This window comes from Elgaria multicarinata, chromosome 22 (genome assembly GCF_023053635.1).
Source record: "Elgaria multicarinata webbii isolate HBS135686 ecotype San Diego chromosome 22, rElgMul1.1.pri, whole genome shotgun sequence".
NCBI lineage: Eukaryota > Metazoa > Chordata > Lepidosauria > Squamata > Anguidae > Elgaria > Elgaria multicarinata.
This window is the reverse complement of record NC_086192.1, coordinates 9,101,491-9,120,775: the sequence shown is the minus strand read 5'-3', so window position 1 is coordinate 9,120,775 and position 19,285 is coordinate 9,101,491. Positions and strand designations below refer to the sequence as shown.

The following is a 19,285-nucleotide window of genomic DNA, read 5'->3' as shown; positions in this document are numbered from 1 at the left end:
GAGGAAGACGGTGCACCTCCAGAACATGGCGTGCCTCCGTTACCGAATAATAATACTCCGCATTTAAAGAGCGGGCTTCAAGCATTCGAAGCACAGAGGTTGGGGGGGGGTGTCGTCATGCCTTTCCGAAGGAATCCTCTTCAGACGATACCTAGAGCTCTCTGAGCTGAACATCACGGAGGAGCAATCTGCTTCCAGGGGCCGCAAAGCAGAACAGGGGGATTCGTGGGCCCATGAGGAGAGACGCTACCTGAACCGCGCCCTCGAGATGCGGAGGGTTCCCTTTCTGCTTTGGAGGCAGAAGCTCAGCTACTGCCTAGTTCAAGGGAGTGTGGATGACCGAAAGTGCAGGCTGGGTCAGACGCCAGGCAAAGAAAGGCCTGCCCCGGGAATAAAACTCCTCCTGAGTAAAGGTTTACTCATGAGTAAGATCTCCCCAGAGGTGACTCTGATGGCCAGCAGTGGTCCCTGGATGGGTTCTGAAAGCTCAGACATTAAAAAAAAAGAAGAAGCTCGAGTTCTTTGCAGAAAGTTGCTGGAACAACATCTGTCCTCAAGCCTCACATCCCCGGCTACCTTGCCCTTTGCGGGATCCTGTGTGCTTGGAGCTTTGGACCATCTTCAGACCTTCCGTGGCTTCTCGGTTCCCTGCCTTGACACTGCTGAAGCAGGACAGAGGCTGGAAGGAATTGTTCAATGGTCAAGGTGTGTCTAGAAAACCTGGCGAGTGCTTCCTCTCTATAAAACAGCATGGGAGAGGAGGGTTTGCAAAGAAGTGGCACGCATGAAGGGGGTACTTGGCCCGGATCCCAACACCCAGAAGATGGAGATGGAATCTTCCTGGGCAGTGAAGTGGTTTCACTCAGGCGGGCTGTTGAGTCCTCTTATAGACAGGAAGGGCTCTGACAGGGTCACAGTTTGGATGGGGATTTTGCCCCAGCAGGAAGGCCTTCCCGGCTTTGGTGAATTTGACACCCCGGCACATGCCTGGCTCCCCTTTGTGGGTCCTGGGGTTCCAGGCCAGGGTTAAGTGGGAGTAAACCAAAAGGCCTGCAATCTCCCCCACTCCCCCACCCACATTTTAAAGTAGTTCCACACACCCCAGCTCCAGAGGGGAAGATAAGGCGCTCTCTCTCTCTCTCTCTCTCTCTCAGGTATCCTGGTCCCAAGTTGTTTAGGGCTTTGTACACAAGTACAAGAACCTTAAACCTGGCCCGGTAGCGAATAGGCATGAAGACGTAGTGTCATTTCCCTTGGGCATTCTGTCCCAAATATCAGAGGGAATACCGTTGGGCTGCTAAGGGACAGCCAAGCTACTGATTAGAGCAGACACTTTCCCCCCCCCCCTTTAAGAATAAGGGGGACGGGGGACTCAGACATCTACTCCTTAAGATAAAACAAAAAAACACAGCAACATTTTCTTTTTCTGTTAACAACAAAAAAAGGAAGGAAACCCTCAACCACTTGATCTCGAAAGAACTGGTCCTCCCCGAGGAAAATTGCAGAATATCCTCCCCCCCTCCAGCTCTTTCACAGGGGGTGTCTTGCAAAAGGGAAGGGGGACATTAGACCCAGCCTTAGTTAGGATGGAGGATAAATAAAAAAGAAGCGTCCACGTCCAACATGAACTCGGCTCAGCAGCTGCACACGGCTGCCAAAGCACGCGTTAGCGAGCCTTGTCCGTGTGTGCGGTGCGTGTGTCCGCCTCTGGGTGTGGGTGTGTGTGTGTGTATAAAATCCCGTCGCAAGTAAATACGCCGATCTTTCAGTGGAAACCTTGAGACACCCGGCGCTGAGAATTACGGGCTGCAGATTGAACACACGCCCTCAGAAATCCTTGTAGGTCACAGAGCAATTTACACGAGCGTGTTGGGAGTTTTGGGTTTTTGTTTTTTTTTCAGAACAGAGGCCTTGCCGAGACGCTGTTTTCCTCGCGGCCGATGTACTTTGTTACACGCAGAAGGCTAAAAACACATACGTGCAATTACATAAACTTTCAAAATGATAGGATACCCTTGGCAATCTCAACCGCCAATTTGGCACCCTCGCCAGACATCTTCAAGAGGCCCGGGGGTCTGTGAAAGCCACGCGGTGCCTCTCGCCAACCGGGGTGCCAACTCGGCTGGTTTTAAAACGGCTCCGGATTTATTTATTTATCTTCTTTGTTTGCGTCTTGATTGTTTCAAAGTTCACTCTTAACTGCGGCCTCTGAGCCAACTTAAAATGGCATATATTTAAATAAATTAAGAGCCGAGCCAAAACGAGCCACAGCTTTTTGCGAACACCCTCAAACACGCTTCCCTTTCCTTGAACGATTTTTCAGCACCGCTTATGAAAATACTCAACCGCTCGCTTGGATTGCCGTCTCTGGCTCTCAGTCACCCTGAGTTGACTTCTCTTGCCCTCGGTGACATCCTCCTAATCATTATGAGAGCCCTGATTGGTCAGGATTAACCACGTCAAAAGAAGACTGCAGCAGTCAGGTGAAATAATGGCACTGAACCAGATTGATGGGAGGGGAGGGTTAGGGTGGAGCAAGGGTGTGGGAACCTGGCTCCATACATCATCATCATCATCATCATTATTATTATTAGTAGTAGTAGTAGTAGTAGTATCCTGCCTTTTGCCCAATGCTGGGCCTCAAGGCGGCCTTACAAAGTTTAAAATATACATGGGGGGGGAGGGAAACAAAACCATAACCAATTAAAAAATACACAACAAAATTATAAGACATTAACATAGATGGAGGGCTGGATTATTCGCTGAAGGCCTGCTGGAACAAAACAGTTTTCGCCTGCTTCCGAAAGCCCATCAAGGAGGGAGCCAGGGAAAAGAGTTCCAGAGCACCGGAGCAGCCACCGAGAAGGCCCTCTCCCATGTTCCCACCAGGCGCGCCTGTGAAGATGGTGGGACTGAAAGAAGGGCTTCTCCAGAAGATCTCAAAGCACGGGCAGGCTCATAAGGGAGAAGACGGTCTTTCAGATAACCTGGACCCGAACCATATAGAGCTTTATAGGTCATAACCAGCACTACATTATCCAGAGAAGGAACAGTTGCAGGGAGCTTGTTTTGACCTTCCCTGCCAGAAAGGACACCTATGAGAACTTTGAAAACAAAGAACTGGTTCCAGAGTCCCTGCTTTCTTTCTTTTTCCTCTGCTCTCCCAATGCCTTTTTCCTTTTGTGCCGTGCCTTTTCGATTGTAAACCTAAGAGCAGGGACAATCTCATTTATTAATTTCTGTAAGCCGCTCTGGGAGCCTTTTTAGACCGAAGAGTGTAAATAAATCTGTAATTAATATATAAGGGAGGCTTTACCTTGGGCGTTTTAAATGTGCTCAGCTTTGCCTAGATGGCAATAGGCTACTCTGCAATGTATGTGCTATGTGCTCCCTCCAGTATCAAAGGCAGTATGCCTACGGACACCAGTTGCTGTGGAACATGGGCAAGAGGGTGTTGTTGTACTCGTGTCCTGCTTATGGGTTTGCCACAGAAGGCTGGTCTGGATGGATCTTCGGTCTGTCCTGGACGGGGTTGCACTCCCCCTAAAGGATCAGGTCCGTAGTTTGGGGGTGCTCTTGGATCCAGAACTGTCACTTGAGGCACAGGTGAACTCAGTGGCAAAGAGCACCTTTTATCAGCTTAGGCTGATATACCAGCTGCACCCTTATCTGGACAGAGATAGCCTAGCTACAGTGATCCATGCTCTGATAACCTCTCGTTTGGATTACTGCAATGCGTTATACGTGGGGCTGCCTTTGAAAACGGTCCGGAAACTTCAACTGGTGCAAAACAGGGCAGCCCGTTTACTAATAGGGACTGGCCGACGAGACCACATTACGCCAGTCCTTTTCCAGCTTCATTGGCTGCCAGTCCAGGTCTGGGCCCGATTCAAAGTGCTGGTATTAACATTTAAAGCCCTAAACGGCTATCTGAAGGAATGCCTCCTCCCGTATGTACCTGCCCATACCCTAAGGTCATCCTCAGGGGTCCTTCTCCGCGAGCCCCTGCCAAAGGAAGTGAGGCAGGTGGCTACCAGGAGCAGGGCCTTCTCTGCTGTGGCACCCCGGCTGTGGAATGAGCTCCCTAAGGAGGTTCGCCTGGCACCTACACTATATGCTTTTAGACGCCAGGTGAAGACCTTTTTATTCTCCCAGCATTTTAACAGCCTATAAATAAATTTTAACTTGGTGTTTTAAATTTGTAATTTTGCATTGCTGCTGTTTTGATCTGGTTGAGCTTTTATATTGCATTTTATATTGAATTTTATATTATGTTGTTTTATACTTTGAATGTTTTTAATTTCTGGGAACCGCCCAGAGAGCTCCGGCTATTGGGCGGTATAGAAATGTAATGAATAAATAAATAAATAAATAAATTCTTCTTATGTTCTTAAGATCTACTTCCACCATAATCGTTTTACTATAGAAACACTCTGAGAAACATTTTTGTCAGCTGGGGAAAAAAAAAGGAAAGTGTCATCATTATTTCACGCTGACCACGTTGCTGCTCCACTCCGCTGTCTTAATGTTTCAGTCACGTGGAGGGCCACGAAGCTCAAAAATATTTTGCGAACAACTGGTTCCTCGATGTAGGAGCGAGCACGGCCATATTTTATCGCTGCACTAAAACACACACACACACACACACAATCCTGTTAGGAAAACACACAAATCCGACTTAAGTGGCCTTCCTCTGACATGAGTGCAAGACAAGCAATTTCCAAGGACACCCACGTTGATTCCCCCAATTGCCAAGTCAGATAAAAGCCTCGTGGTTTCTTGCGCAACTTACTTTGGCTTCCGTCTCCCCGCGGTGTAACGTGTACAAGTGATGGACGGCGCTTTGCGAAGACGACCAGGGGTGGGTCAGGATTTGGAAGACGTGGAAGTCGTGGCCCGGCGTGTCTGCCGTGACCAGGAGCATACCTGGAAAAAAAACGGAAACAAATGGGGCGTTGAGGAGGAGGGCAGAGACGCGGCGGAGATTCACTGACGCCAGCTTGGTTATGCCTTGTGGTCTGAAGAAATAAAATCCGTTTGGTTCTGATCTGATCCAATACCCGAGGAAGCAGCTTACAGCCAAGGTGTCTATTCTATGCATTTAAAGAATGTGCTTAAGGTTCTTTCTGCACACTTTTATTGTACGTCCGTTCAGTAGAATTTTCCACTGGCAGGGAATAACGGGACGTAAACAATCGTCTTAGAGGGGAATGGAGGAGTTTCATGCATGCCGTTATTATCTTCATGCGAAATGCCAGAGGATATACGCTTATTCAACTAACACCTTAGCTCAGGGGTGTTGAAGCTCAGGGATGTGGTCCACATTCATCGCGCCTGGTGTGCAATCCGGCCCTTCTGGGTTCTCAAGAAAGCCCCGCCTTTTCCCCTGGCCCCACCCCTTCCCCTGGCCCCACCCCTTCCCCTGGCCCCGCCCCTATCATTTGGCGGTTTCTCAGCTTCAAGGCACTTTTTTCCCTATTCTAAAACCGCTGAGTTACCGGCACTAAGAGCTTTAAGATATACTATGCTGGTGTTCGGGGTATTTTGAGAGCCTTTTTGACTAAAGGATGGGATAAAAGTGCTACAATAAATAAATATAAATAATATTTGGCCCCGCCCCTTTTGGTTTGAGCCCCGCCCATCACTGGGATGCAGAGCTTCTGTGAAACTGAGTTCAGCCCTTGAGGGTGAAAGAGGTTTGACACCTCTGCTTTAGCTGAAAACCTGTAAAATCCTATGCATAGTGGGAGAAAGCCCCACCGTGTTGAATGGGTCTCACGAATGAGAGGAGTGCATAGGCCTGCAGCCCGAAGAACCTACTAGAGCTTGCAGGCCCAATTAATTCCGTGTGCCTGTGTGTTTGTGTGTGTGCCGATTTCTAAGCTCCATCCAAAATTGCACAGAGGAGTATGTGCCGTGCAAAGTTCCAGCACGCACGTGAGAGGTGGGCTTCCGTCGGGCGTTTCCGACATTCCAGGGCAAAATGTGAACGCTGCGAAAGAAAGCAGCACTCGGGATGATTGATCTGCTCGAGGCGTGTCAGGCTTCGCGCCGAAGCCAAGGGCTGCGATTAGTCTTTTCGTTGCTCCCTCCGGGTGCGTGTAAGTCTCCTCCAAACTCAACATAATTACTGGGCAGAGGGTAGGCGAGTTGCCGGCGACTTTTGGAAGGCACAAAATTGCTATTGGCTTTGCCCGAGAAAACCATTCTTAAATTGTTTGACTTTGGCATTCGCAGGCTCCCCTTCTCCTCCAACCAAGCCAAAGAATCACAATTTTCTCTTCCGCCTCCTCCTCCTCCTCCTCCTCCGCTGCGCCCCTCCCCTGCAAAAACCGTTCTCGGGTGTTAAGTGTGCTGCAGCCAACCTCAGGAGCCGTGGGACTGCTTTCGCAGCCCAGATGAATGCCTCCGCAGCGTGGAAGCCTTCCGGATTTCAGCAGGGTTTGGCAGACCCGTCAACGCACAAACTTGCCCTAAGCGATGGTTCCCCTCCACAACAGAATATATTTTGGAGACTGTGGTGCAACACAGGTACTCCACTAAAATAAAACTAATCCAACGCGGCACCGGGGGGGGGGGGGAAGGGGAGGGATCTCGTGTACGTTATGCAAATAGGCAACATTTCCGTAAGCTTTCTTACTGCCAGTAAGTTATTCTGCGAATTTAAGTAGCTTGCATAATTCATTCTGTACCATTTAGCAGCACCAGCAAGGGGCTCGTGCAGGTGAATGACCCCCCCCCCCCATACCCTCAAACACACACACACACACACTGCTGGATTTCTTATTCCGCCAGCTTTCCGGCTTCCATTTCTGTAGGTAGTGCTCACACACTTTCAGAATGTATCTTTTTGACGCCAAGGGGACTAGGAGCTTACTTCACACACACACACAAAAGACAGCAGGGATGGAGTGCCCAGCACCAAAGTTCTGACATCTCCTTATTTTCTTGCAGCATTACCAAAACTCGGCGGCTTTTGATACCATCGACCATGGTATCCTCCTGGATCGACTCCGTGGGATGGGCATCGGAGGCACTGTGTTACAGTGGTTCCGGTCCTACCTACGGGGTCATTTTCAGAGAGTAGCATTGGGTGACCAGTCCTCGGCCTCCTGGCAATTGAGCTATGGAGTGCCGCAGGGCACCATCTTGTCCCCAATGTTATTTAACATCTATATGAAGCCGTTGGGAGCGGTCATTAGGGGATTTGGAGCAAAATGCCATCAATACGCTGATGACACGCAGCTCTATCTCCCTGTGACAACTGAATCAGGTGAGGCTGTGCAGGTCCCGGACCAGTGTCTAGACTCAGTAATGGGCTGGACGAGGGCCAATAAACTGAGACTGAATCCTGGCAAGATGGAAGCCCTGTGGGCGAGTGGTTCCCGAGTCCGGGAGACAGGCTCATTGCCTGTTCTGGATGGGGTTGCTCTGCCTCTGAAAGAACAGGTTCGTAGTTTGGGGGTACTCTTAGACCCATTTCTGTCGTTGGAGGCTCAAGTGGCCGCCACGGCTCGGAGTGCCTTTTACCATCTTCGGTTGGTTCGCCAACTACGGCCCCTCCTGGACAGGGATAGCTTGACCACGGTGGTACAGGCATTGGTAACCTCAAGATTGGATTACTGCAACACGCTGTATGTGGGGCTGCCCTTGAAGCTGCTCCGGAAGCTGGAGCTAGTGCAGAACGCTGCAGCTCGGCTGTTGTCTGGAGCTGCCCCTTTCCGGCATGGAACTCCTTTGTTGAGGGAACTGCACTGGCTGCCTATTCGCTACCGGGCCAGGTTGAAGGTTCTTGTACTTGTGTACAAAGCCCTAAACAACTTGGGACCAGGATACCTGAGAGAGCGCCTTCTCCCTTACCAACCTGTCCGGTCACTGAGGTCATCCGAGGGCCTGCTCCTGGTGGTTCCACATAGATCCATCCTCCGATTGGAATCCACCAGGGGAAGAGCCTTCAGCGTGGTGGCTCCTCTCCTGTGGAACTCCCTGCCTCTGGAGGTCAGGCAGGCGCCAACCTTGTACTCCTTTCGGCGCCTCCTGAAAACATCTTTCTCTAACATGCAGCCTTGGATTACTGTTATTGCTTCTTTTAAATTTTGTTTTAACTGTTTTTATTCTGTTTTTATTTTCATTTTACCTTGTACTCCGCTCCGAAATTTTTCAATGGGGAGCGGTATATCAATATGCTAAATAAATAAATAAATAATAAAGAGAGAGAGAGAGAACTTGATCTTGTTCTGACTTTATACTGTTAGTTTTACCCTACCCAGGGCCTGTTTACCCTACCCTGTGCCTGTTTGCTTTCTCTTCCCCTCCTTATTGTTTTATCATGGTTTTATTAGAATGTAAGCCTATGCGGCAGGGTCTCGCTATTTACTGTTTTACGCTGTACAGCACCATGTACATTGATGGTGCTATATAAATAAATAAATAAATAAATAAATAAATAAATAATAATAATAGAGAAGTGTCTAAACTTCCAAGTGAGGAGATTTGCCTTATGCACGAGCTCTATCAGAGAGAGCAACAGCCTTGCCATTTCTCCATAATGCAGCTGCTCAGGTCATCTGGGCCCACCAGGTACCATATATGGTCACAGCAAGCTCAATTCTCCGAGTCTTGATCCTTATGTCACCTTCCAAGCCTAAAAGGATCGTACCGGGGGAGGAGGGGAGGGGAGAGAGGGAGAATCCCAAGGTTGGTGTTTGGGGTGGGGTACACTGTTGACTCATGCAAAGCCACAGTAAAGATCCCAGCTGCGCCCCAGGATACGTCCCAGAATCCTCTGCAAGGTCCAGGGATTCCGCAACATGGAAAGAGTGATCTCAAGGTAGAAATCTTGTCAAAGGCCGCCTTGGAAATTGCATCGCTTCACCTAACGCAGACGCAAGACACGCACCAGCCCATGTTGAATGTTCCTTCTGAACTGCCAGGATCTGGTGGATCTGCCAAGTTGGAGAGTTGTTGGGTTTTTTCTTTTTTCTTTTTTGGTGAACCACAGGAAGTTTGTCAGAGAATCCCTTTCCATTCGCAAAGAGCTTCACGCTGATTTTGGCAACGCGTTCAAAACTGCACCCTCTCGCCGCTATTGCCGTGTCGGAAAGCCACCCACTAGGAACATATGTAGGTCCCTCAATTAAAGAAAAAGGAGGAGGAGGAGGAGGAGAAATCACATCCATATGGCGACAACCTCAACTCCAACCTGAGCGAGATGAAAGACAACCTATCCAAAATACATCCCGTAAAAAGTCGAGTAAAACAGGTTTGGGGGCGGGGGGGGGCGGGGCGGGGGGCTGCTGCACAGGCCAGACAATTTGGGGACATTCGACTGCTCTATCGGGAAGTGTGTGATGGGAGATCACGTCAAACTATGGGATTCACTTCCACGAGGTGTGGTGATGGCCTCCAATTTGGGTGGCTTTCGAAGGGGGTTGAGATAAATTCCTGGAGGAGAAGGCCATCCATGGCTTCTAGTCCTGACGGCTAAGCGCAACGCCCAGGATCAGAAACGGTAAGCCTATGTGCACCAGTTGCTGGGGAATATGGGCGGGAGGGTGCTGTTGCACCCATGTCCTGCTTGTGGATTCCTGGTCAACAGCTGTATGGCCACTGTGTGAACAAAGAGCTGGAGTAGATAGACCCTTGGTCTGATCCAGCAGGGCTCTTCTGATGTTCCTAATGTTGACAATGTTGTTGTTGTTGTTGTTATATTTATTTTTGCCCAATACTGGGCCTTGGCTGCCATGTTATCTATATGCATTTAGCCAATTCCCAAAATGCTTTCTCCTGTTCCCTCTCTCTCTTCCTCACATGGAATGCTAGGAGGAGACGCAATTGTCCCTCTTGTCCAAAAATTATAGCTGAGCCCCCCCATGGCTCTGCCTGTTGCATTCTTCCTGCCACTGCTGAGCCTCTTTCTGTTTCACTTCTGGCTACATACATGCGTGAACCAGGTCGGAGAGATCACAGAATCGTAGAGTTGGACGGAGCCTCTAAGGCCATCAAGTCCAGCCCCCTGCTCAATGCAGGAATCCACCATACAGCATACAAGACAGATGGTTGTCCAGCTGCCTCTTGAAGGTCTCCAGTGTGGGAAAGCCCACAACCTCCCTAGGTCATGGGTTCCATTGTCATACTGCTCTAACAGTCAGGAAGTTTTTCCTGATGTCCAGCTGGAATCTGGCTTCCTGTAACATGAGCCTCTTATTCCATGTCCTGCACGCTGGGATGGTCGCGAAGAGATCCTGGCCTTCTTCTGGGTGACAACCTTTCAAATATTTGAAGAGTGCTATCATGTCTCCCTTCAGCCTTCTCTTCTCCAGGCTAAACATGCCCAGTTCTTTCTGTCTCTCCTCCTAGGGCTTTGTTTCCAGACCCCTGATCATCCTCATTGCCCTCCTTTGAACCCCCTCCATCTTGCCTGCATCTTTCTTGAAGTGCGGTGCTCAGAACTGGACTCAGGACTCAAGATGAGGCCTAACCAGTGCTGAATAGAGGGGAACCAGTGCCTCACGCAATTTAGAAACTATATTTTTATGCTTGCATCCGCAAATTGCATTTGCTGTTTTTGCAGCCACATCACACTGATGATCTACACATCCAGAAAATCACACACATGGTACAGTCCTTCCCTGAATAGTGGTGTCTCAGGATCCAGGTCACTGATCGCAAAATCCAATCTTCTTCTGGATAATTCACTGCTCAAGGAAAACTAGCAAGTCAGTGAGAAGGGTTCTAGCCTCGTCTTTTCAGCTCTCTTCTTACTTAGGAAGTTACCCACAACCTCACCTCTGATTCACGACCTCTCACTTTCAGCTTCCCTTTGAAGAAGCATACTATCTGGATGCCGTTTGTACGAGACGTGCAACGCCGCCCTGTTTTGAGGAAGCCAAACGGGCTTGGAGATCTGGGATTATAATTCGATCCATATGGCACAGTCCTACACACAAATGTTTCTTCCCTTTGCCTTTTTTTTGTTTTTGTTTTTAATGGTTTTAACAGTCATCGCTTTGCTTGCTGAAAGAGTAAAAGAGATGGACGGTGATACGGCAGTGGTGGGAGGAAGCGAAGTCCTCTTTCCAGCCGAAAGATGGATGGCATCCGATCTGGCCCCTCGCCTGGCTAACGCGGGAGTCTGCTGTGTGTTGCCGCTTTCGAAGAAGAGGCTTTTTCATCAAGTGAGGACTTGCCCTAACCTTGGCCATGACCCAAGGCAGGGCTGCAGGCGGATAAGGACCACTCCCTAGGGGATGCTTCCAGAACACGGCCGCGATTGGCCCAAATTCAAACCAGGAGCCGCCTCGCGTGCGCTCAGGCCCTGAGGAGGTGGGGATTGGAGGCTTGGGGTGGAACCTGAGGAACAGGCGGGTGAAGCTCGTAGAAAAATCATAGAATCATAGAATAGCAGAGTTGGAAGGGGCCTCTAAGGCCATCAAGTCCAACCCCCTCCTCAATGCAGGAATCCACCCTAAAGCATTCCTGACAGAGGGTTGTCAAGCTGCCTCTTGAAGGCCTCTAGTGTGGGAGAGGCCACAACCTCACCAGGCAACTGGTTCCATTGTCGCACTGCTCTAACAGTCTGGAAGTTTTTCCTGATGTCCAGCTGGAATCTGGCTTCCTGTAACTTGAGCCTCTTATTCCATGTCCTGCACTCTGGGAGGATCGAGAAGAGATCCTGGCCCTCCTCTGTGTGACAACCTTTCAAGTATTTGAATAGTGCTATCAAGTCTCCCCTCAATCTTCTCTTCTCCAGGCTCAACATGCCCAGTTCTTTCAGTCTCTCTTCCTAGGGCTTTGTTTCCAGACCCCTGATCATCCTCGTCGCCCTCCTCTGAACCCGCTCCAGCTTCTAAGCAGAGACAACGCCCTTTCCATCACTCTGCCCCTTCCTGCTGATATCTTACAGGGATGGGGAACGTGCGGCCCTCCGGATGCTGGGAGTTACCTTAGCCAGCGTAGCCAAGAGCGAGGGATCTAAGTGGGCCTACCGGAAGCCGCCGGCCAGTCGGCGAGGTCGGTGCAAAGTGAGCCATTCGCAGGCTTGCAGCTCTGCGCCACGTGCGCCGCCGAGACACGACAGCACTCTACAAGGACTTGAAAGGTGGTCCCACAGAGGAGGGCCAGGATCTCTTCTCGGTCTTCCCAGAGTGCAGGACACGGAATAACGGGCTCAAGTGACAGGAAGCCAGAGTCCGGCTGGACAGCAGGAAAAACTTCCTGACGGTTAGAGCAGTACGACAATGGAACCAGTTGCCTAGGGAGGTTGTGGGCTCTCCCACACTAGAGGCCTTCAAGAGGCAGCTGGACAACCCTCTGTCAGGGATGCTTTAAGGTGGATTCCTGCATTGAGGACTCCCTGGCCTTAGAGGCCCCTTCTAACTTTACTATTCTATGATTCTGTGATTCCAAGAGGCAAAGAGAGAGCCTTTCTTTTAAATCCTTGCTGCGTTTGACCGACGGCTCCTGCCAGGCTGCAGTGCAGCCAAGGAAACCCTTTCATGATCCTTGGGAGCATTATATATGCACAGGAGGCCGTCCTCCAAGGAAGGTTCAGAGGACGGCCACAAGGGAGAGCTTCGGCTATTGGGCGGTATAAAAATGTAATAAATAAATAAATAAATAAATAAAGGGAGATGGCCTTCTTGGTGGTGCCCCCACCAACTAGGGAATTCTCTGGGAAGAATGCTCTCCACAATGAGGTCCATCCGACAGCAGTACTGCCATCTTTTTGATGCCACGTTCAGTACGACTTTCCTCCTCTCCCAGGCATTTGACAGCATATGATGGCGGGTTTTAGTTTATCGGGTCTTGCTAGTTTCGTTGTTAATCATTTGAATTTGTTTTTAATCTGTTTCACATTCTTGAACGTTAAATGTTTTAAATTATGTTTTATCACGCTGCGAACCACCTAAAGAGCCTTTGGCTCTTGGCCGGCCTAGAAACACAATACATGAGCAAATATATATCCCCAAACATGGTCCCCCCACCAGCTGTGTCAGACCACAACCCCCATCATCCCCAGACATTGTAGTCCAACCCACCTGGAGAGCGGCAGGGCTGGGAGAAAGCCGATATATACATACCGTATTAATTCGATTGTAAGACGCCATCGATTTGTAAGACGCACACTGATTTCAGTACCACCAACAGGAAAAAAAACCCTAAGACACACCCGCGATTCTAAGACGCACCCCGTTTTTAGAGATGTTTATATGGGGGGGGGGGAAGTGCGTCTTAGAATTGAAGAAATACGGTATTGTTATTGAAAAGGATAAACTGCTGAGGTTTTGGAACGCTCTCCTCACTTCACACACATGCGCGTGCATGTTTCTCTTTTAATACGCAGTTTTTCAGCTCTCGTTACTTCTCATGGAGGCGTTCCAGTTTCCCGCTTCTGAGTTTCAACTACTTGAGTTTCATGCTTTGGTGCCCAAACAGCAAAAAAGCCCTGTGTGCTATTTAGGAACGCCTCCACCGAATTTGAGAGAGCGGGCGCAACAGAATGAGCACGCAACAGAACGACATCGCTTTAACGCTTCTAAAAACACAGGGACTCGTCGGAGTAGCTCTTTATTCGTTACCGCCGCCAACCATTTCTATGCCACCTTCCGAGGCCGAGTGCGGCCCATGAAACAGGACGCCGATAAATCGCAATGTACGGAAAAAGAAGGGGGTTGGGAAAGGTTGAAAAGAAAAGAAGTAAACCAAGCACAACAGCTGCAATTTCAATCGTGATAAAAGAAGCACAACTTGGGTAAAAGAACGAGTAACAATGCCTTTGCCCCCGACTGAGAGGCCGGTCAGGATAGGACTAGATATGCATCCCTAAAGAGGCTATTCCATGCTGGCCATGGATGATGGGGGTTGTAGTCCAAAACATCTGGAGCGCACCAACTTGGGCAAGGCTGGCAAGCAGCTGAAGGGTTTCAGAGAGAAGTCTTTTGCAGACTTAGCTGAAGAAGTTCAGAGGGATGGAACCTCTTGCATGTAAAGCAAGGGTGGGCGACACCTGGCCCTCCAGATGTTTTAGCCTACAGTTCCCATGATCCCTCACTGTTGGGTCTGCTGACTAGGGCTGCTGGGAGGCGTAGGTCAAAGCATCCGAAGTGGCCCACCTCCCATGTAGAAGATTCCCTCTACCACTCAGTTCCAACTCTTCCCCTGGGCCCAGGCCATTAAGGGCTTCGAAAAATTAAAGTGCCCGGAGCCTTCAGCTGGGCTTAGAAACAAACTAGCAAATGCTGCAAGACTGTAAAGGGTCGGAGTAAAACGCCCCGTTCTGGACCTGCTGAAAATGATGGCCCACGTGATCTCACGGACTCAGGGCTGACCATGGCAAGTTGACCAAACACGCGCATCCCTGCCCCAGAAGGGTTTGCGATCAACCTAAGGAAGACGGTTGTGGGCTTGTCTTTCCCTTGACGTGCTGGTTGGCCAGGTCCACAGACAATTGTGAGGAGGGATCCATTCAAATGGCCTCCCTACCGCCACCACCACCAGTTTGAAGTGAAACAGATGCATCAGCTCAACAGGGTTCACTCTTGGATGGTTCACCACCATGGATGAGGCACTTAATCATAAGAACATCAGAAGAGCCCTGCTGGATCAGACCAAAGGTCCATCAAGCCTAGCGTTCTGCTCACACAGTGGCCAACGAGCTGTCTGTGGGAAGCCCATAAGCAGGACATGAGCAGCAACAGCAGCCTCACTCATTTCCTCCAGCAACTGGTATACAGAGGGATACTGGAGACAATGACTAGTAGCCATCACGACTAGTAGCTATTGATAGCCTTGTCTTCCATGAATCGGGAGGCCTAACTAGACCTGGCAGCTAAAGAATGACTGCCGTGGGGAAATGACAAAGCCCCCTCAGCTTTTTCTTCTCGGGCCTAATCTACCCCAAGTAGGATATTGCACTGTGAAAGCGGTATATAAGAGGCAGGAGCCACACTATTGCTTTATAGCGGTACTGAAGTGTACTGACAACTGTTGGGGCCCACTGACACAGACCATCGACCGTTTTCATAGTGCAATATCCCTGCTTGGGGGAGATTAAGCCTGGATGTCGAGCAAAACAACTCCTTGTTGTGATATCGCGACATGCCACGTCTCCCTGCCGTGGGCAGCCCACGAGGAGCAGGGATCCGAGAAATGCGGGACTACTGTTACCCAGAGGGCCTTCTCTTCTGGGAATGGCCTGCCAGAGGAGATTCGTCGGCTTAATGCTCTCTCTAAGTTTAAGACCGCCGTAAAGGCCAGTCTCTTCCAGCAGGCCTACCCAGATGAATTTTAAACTAAGAATTTTAAGATGTTGTGGTGGTTATTTTAATATTGTATCGGTTTTATATGCTCTTTTATGTGTTATTGTATTTAATGTTGCTCCCCGCCTCGATCCAGAGGGAGAGGCAGGTAAGGATGATGATGATGATGATGATGATAATGATGATGATTACAACTTGCCATGCGACCTGTTTTCCTAGATGTTATGAAGGCCGAGGGATGGCTAGGTGGACAAATTGACCTTTCTGGGGGCAGCCACGGATTCGTCATTGCAACTCATTTGGACCTGAGCTTAAACCTGTCCAGAGTACCAAATCCAGACACCCCTGGCAGTGGAGAATGGCAAATCGGTCAAAGAGATGCTTTACGCTGGGATAAAGTTCATCCTCTTTCCCCGCTCATGCCGCCACCTACCCGCTATGTCTTAATCCAGTGCTACATCTGGAGAACACCATGCCTCCATCCACAACACACACTTCCCGATGTACTTTTGGAGCAAATTATCACATGTGGGCAAGGCCGTGGCTGGAGGGGTGTGTGTATGCGGAGGATAATCATCAAGCATGCATTCCCCAGGCCTTCCGACTTGCTTTTCAAACTGGCATCCGTCCCCATTTAGCAGATAACATCTGTAACCAGTTCAGATTCTTGCATACGTGTGTAATAAACTGGTGAGAATTTATGAAGCGAGCAGATTTTGCTGCACAGGCGTTCCGACGGCGTTTGCAAAAGGGTTTTCAACTGAAGTTCAATTGATAAGGTCTTCTCTTTTTCTCAGATCCACAGAGGAGTTGGAAACATTCTATCTGGGAGGGATTCATGCCCCTACCACGCGTGCAAAACGTACGGCAACAAACCCTTTCCCACAAAAACGTACGCGCTGTTGGTTACAGTGTACTGATCCATTTGCTTTAATTTGCAACTTCCTATTTGCTACAGATGCTCTTCTGTGCAGGACAAAATCAGTTGGATTTAAGTCGGTGCGGGGGGGGGGAGAGAAAGAGAAATACGGAGATCTACATAAAAGGGAAAAACGGGTACAGATGTAGATTGTGGCTTAAGAGCTATTTCTGCAGTATCAGAAGACTAAACCAGACTCCGGCCTGGCCATAAACTCAAACCCACGCCCTAAACGAGGTGCCAAGCCACAAAAAGAATTTGCGTCAGCTGGGAATACAGGGAAAAAGAAGAACTTCTAATTATAGGGCCTGGAAGCGGAAGCCGTGAATGATTAGGAGTTTAGGCACTGCTGTATGTTTACTTCAGAGCTTCCTCTCCTTTTTTCTCCTTGATAGATGAGGTTGGCCCTAAAGGGTGGGATTGGACGTGCTGATGAGACGCAGGAGAAGGCTCCAGGACGCAAATGGGATGGAGACGGGTGAACGACGGCTTCTGTGGCCATGTAGTAACATAAGTCTTTTCAACTAGGCGTCAGTTGGTTAGCCCGGGAAGGCGAAATTAAAGGGTAGGAAATCTCAGTTGGGTACTTGCCGTTAAAAGAGAAAGAGAGAGAGAGAGAGAGAGAGAGAGAAAGAAAGAACCAACAATATATATATATATATAGGAAACCAACACAGCTCAAACATCTCCGGTACATCCTATTTATAACACCTCCCTAATTGCATAGAAGTTGACGAGAACCGTGTCAGCAAGACGCAAGGCGTTTCGCCTTGGGTACAAGCTTCCAGGAGGGTGTGTGTGTGTGTGTATGTGTGTGTGCGTGTGTGTGTTTAGCGGTTTGCTTTGAGCGACTACCTCTTGGAAAGAAGCACAGGCTACCCCACACCTCTAAAGCCGTTCCGCTTCATCACAGAGTCAAGAGTTCAGCGTGTTCGAACCTTGACAGAGGTGTCCTTAAAATAGGCACGTTCAAACGGCGCGGCGGGACGCGGGCGGCGCGTGCCACGAAAGAACAGCTTGGGCGCCCGGGAGGAATCGATCACTTAATGAAAGGCTCCCATTAGCGCAACGTTTCCAGCCATCTCGGAACGTCTGCCCTTACGGGCCGTCCAACCTACCACGTCGCTACTGTCGGGCGTGTCTGGGAAGTGACGTCGAATGACGGGCCTGTGACAAAACCATATTTTACGTTATTGTTTAGATGTGTATGTTGAAGTGTTTGGCTCAGGTTGGGATTTGTTGTGGCGTATTCTTTTCTTTTTCAGGAAATGGTAAGTGGGAGGGGGGGAGTTAAAATGGTGAGCAGTATGAATGGTGTCATCTGATTGGTGGGTTGATCTGAATGGAGAGAGAGAGAGAGAATGGGGAGTGAGCGGCGGTTAAGGAGTTTGGGGGCAGTTAGTTAAGAGTTAGTCAGGGTTAGGGAAAGAGTGAGAGTGAGTGAGGTTTAGTAGAGGCTTGTTTCAGGATAGTATTAAGAAAGTGGGGTTATAGGATTGGGAGGTGGTTAGTATTCCCTGGGAGGTGGAGGGAGGGGGATGTATGTGGATAAAGTAGAACAATCTTAAAAGTGTCTTTTAATATCTTTTTTCTATATGAATAATTGGTCTTCTTATTTTGTTTAACAACCACGTCTGCCTGGCCATATGCGTTACTTCAGGTGGACAATACACATGCACGCTCCCACACAAAAGGTTTATTATTCCCTCATTCTTTTAGAAGATGAAGAATAGGGTGGCGGCAGCGAAGGAGAGGTTTAATAAGAGATGTCGCAGAGGCTGGGGACGCCACAGTGCCCCTAGAAGCAGGCCTACATTCTTAATCCTTTTAGTGGAGAGCTACTGCCACCGTAAGAGAAGACAAGACTGATCTGGAGGGAGCAGCAGTGTTGGTAGCGCAAGGGACTTTATGCTCGGAAGGACCCGGGTCCAGTTCTTGGAATCTCTGGTTAAAATGAAGAGGCAGAAAGTGACGGGGGAGTTTCAGGCCTGGCACAATCTCCCGTCTTCCCTTTCAGCAGCTCTCGTGCCAAATGCCCAGGCCAGCTACTTAGAGGCATTTAAAAAGCAGGGGTTTTTTTTGGGGGGGGGGGGGTTGGTTGGCTTGGGGACTGGCTGATATGGAAACTTCCAGAAAAACACACATGTGCTTCAAGATTGATTGCAAAGGAAAAGAGACACGCTCAGCCGAGACATTAAAATACACTTGGAAGATCTGGTTCGCTTTTTCGAAAAGCCCGATGTCCGATAAATATCTGTTTTGCTCCGTTGTAATTTAGTAAATAATTGATCTTCCTGTCCACAGGCGTCACTCCTGCCGTCCGAGAGCTGTGAAATGTGACACGTCTAAATTTTAAAACAGCGATCCCCTCTTTGGCTCACAGAGAGTGTTTCCACCCATTAATAACAGGGAAAATGAACGTTCGGCCTGCAGTAAAACAGATTAAACTGTGTACCCCTGTGGATGCCTGACTGCACCTCTAACAGAGCTGAAATTCCTCTGGTTAGTTAAATGTGGTATATTGAAATACGACGGTGGTCTTGGGTTAATAGTTAAAGAAGTTTAAATTGGAATTTTCTCCGCAGAAGTGTTTTCCCATTTATCAGAGTAAGTGGGCAGGCGGGGGGGAAAAGACCATGTTAGGTTGTTGGGAAGCCTCGATAATGCCTCCGAAAGTGTGGATTTTGTTCCTCTTGCATGGGGCACATCTTGTGGATTATCGGATTAATTAATTAATTAATTAATTTTGTGGGCAAAGGGTAGGCAGACACTGGCAGATTCGAAGTTGCTCGGACCCCTTCCCATTTGCCCGAAATGTAGCGCTTTGCTGCATCAAAAGCCAATTAGCCACGCCTCTTGCTGGTCTCTTAATGGTCTTTTGAAAGTGTACGTCAGCGCAGTCAACCTCAAAGTGTCTGTGTGTACGTGCAGCTGCTCCTGACAGCCATTCATTGTCTGGACCGGGAGGTTCCATCAAGCCATCGTGCCGCGTTGGCTTGGATTAAGACCCTCCCTCCCTCAATTTTTTCTTATCTGCCAAAGAAGCCATTCCAAGCAAATGGTGTCTCTGGGTGGCGAGGGCCGTAAATCGATTAGGTCAAAGTGG

At 49.2% G+C, this 19,285-nt stretch overlaps 1 protein-coding gene across 5 annotated transcripts in view; it reads right to left on the bottom strand.

Moving 5' to 3' along the window:
- The window catches only part of BCAS3 (BCAS3 microtubule associated cell migration factor), a 538,487-nt gene that overhangs the window by 387,840 nt on the left and 131,362 nt on the right, over positions 1-19,285 (bottom strand). For all 5 annotated transcript variants that reach the window (XM_063146608.1, XM_063146612.1, XM_063146611.1 and 2 more), the window contains one exon: positions 4,793-4,926. In XM_063146608.1, coding sequence (XP_063002678.1) covers positions 4,793-4,926 — 134 coding nt within the window. The remainder of the gene's footprint in view (positions 1-4,792; positions 4,927-19,285) is intronic.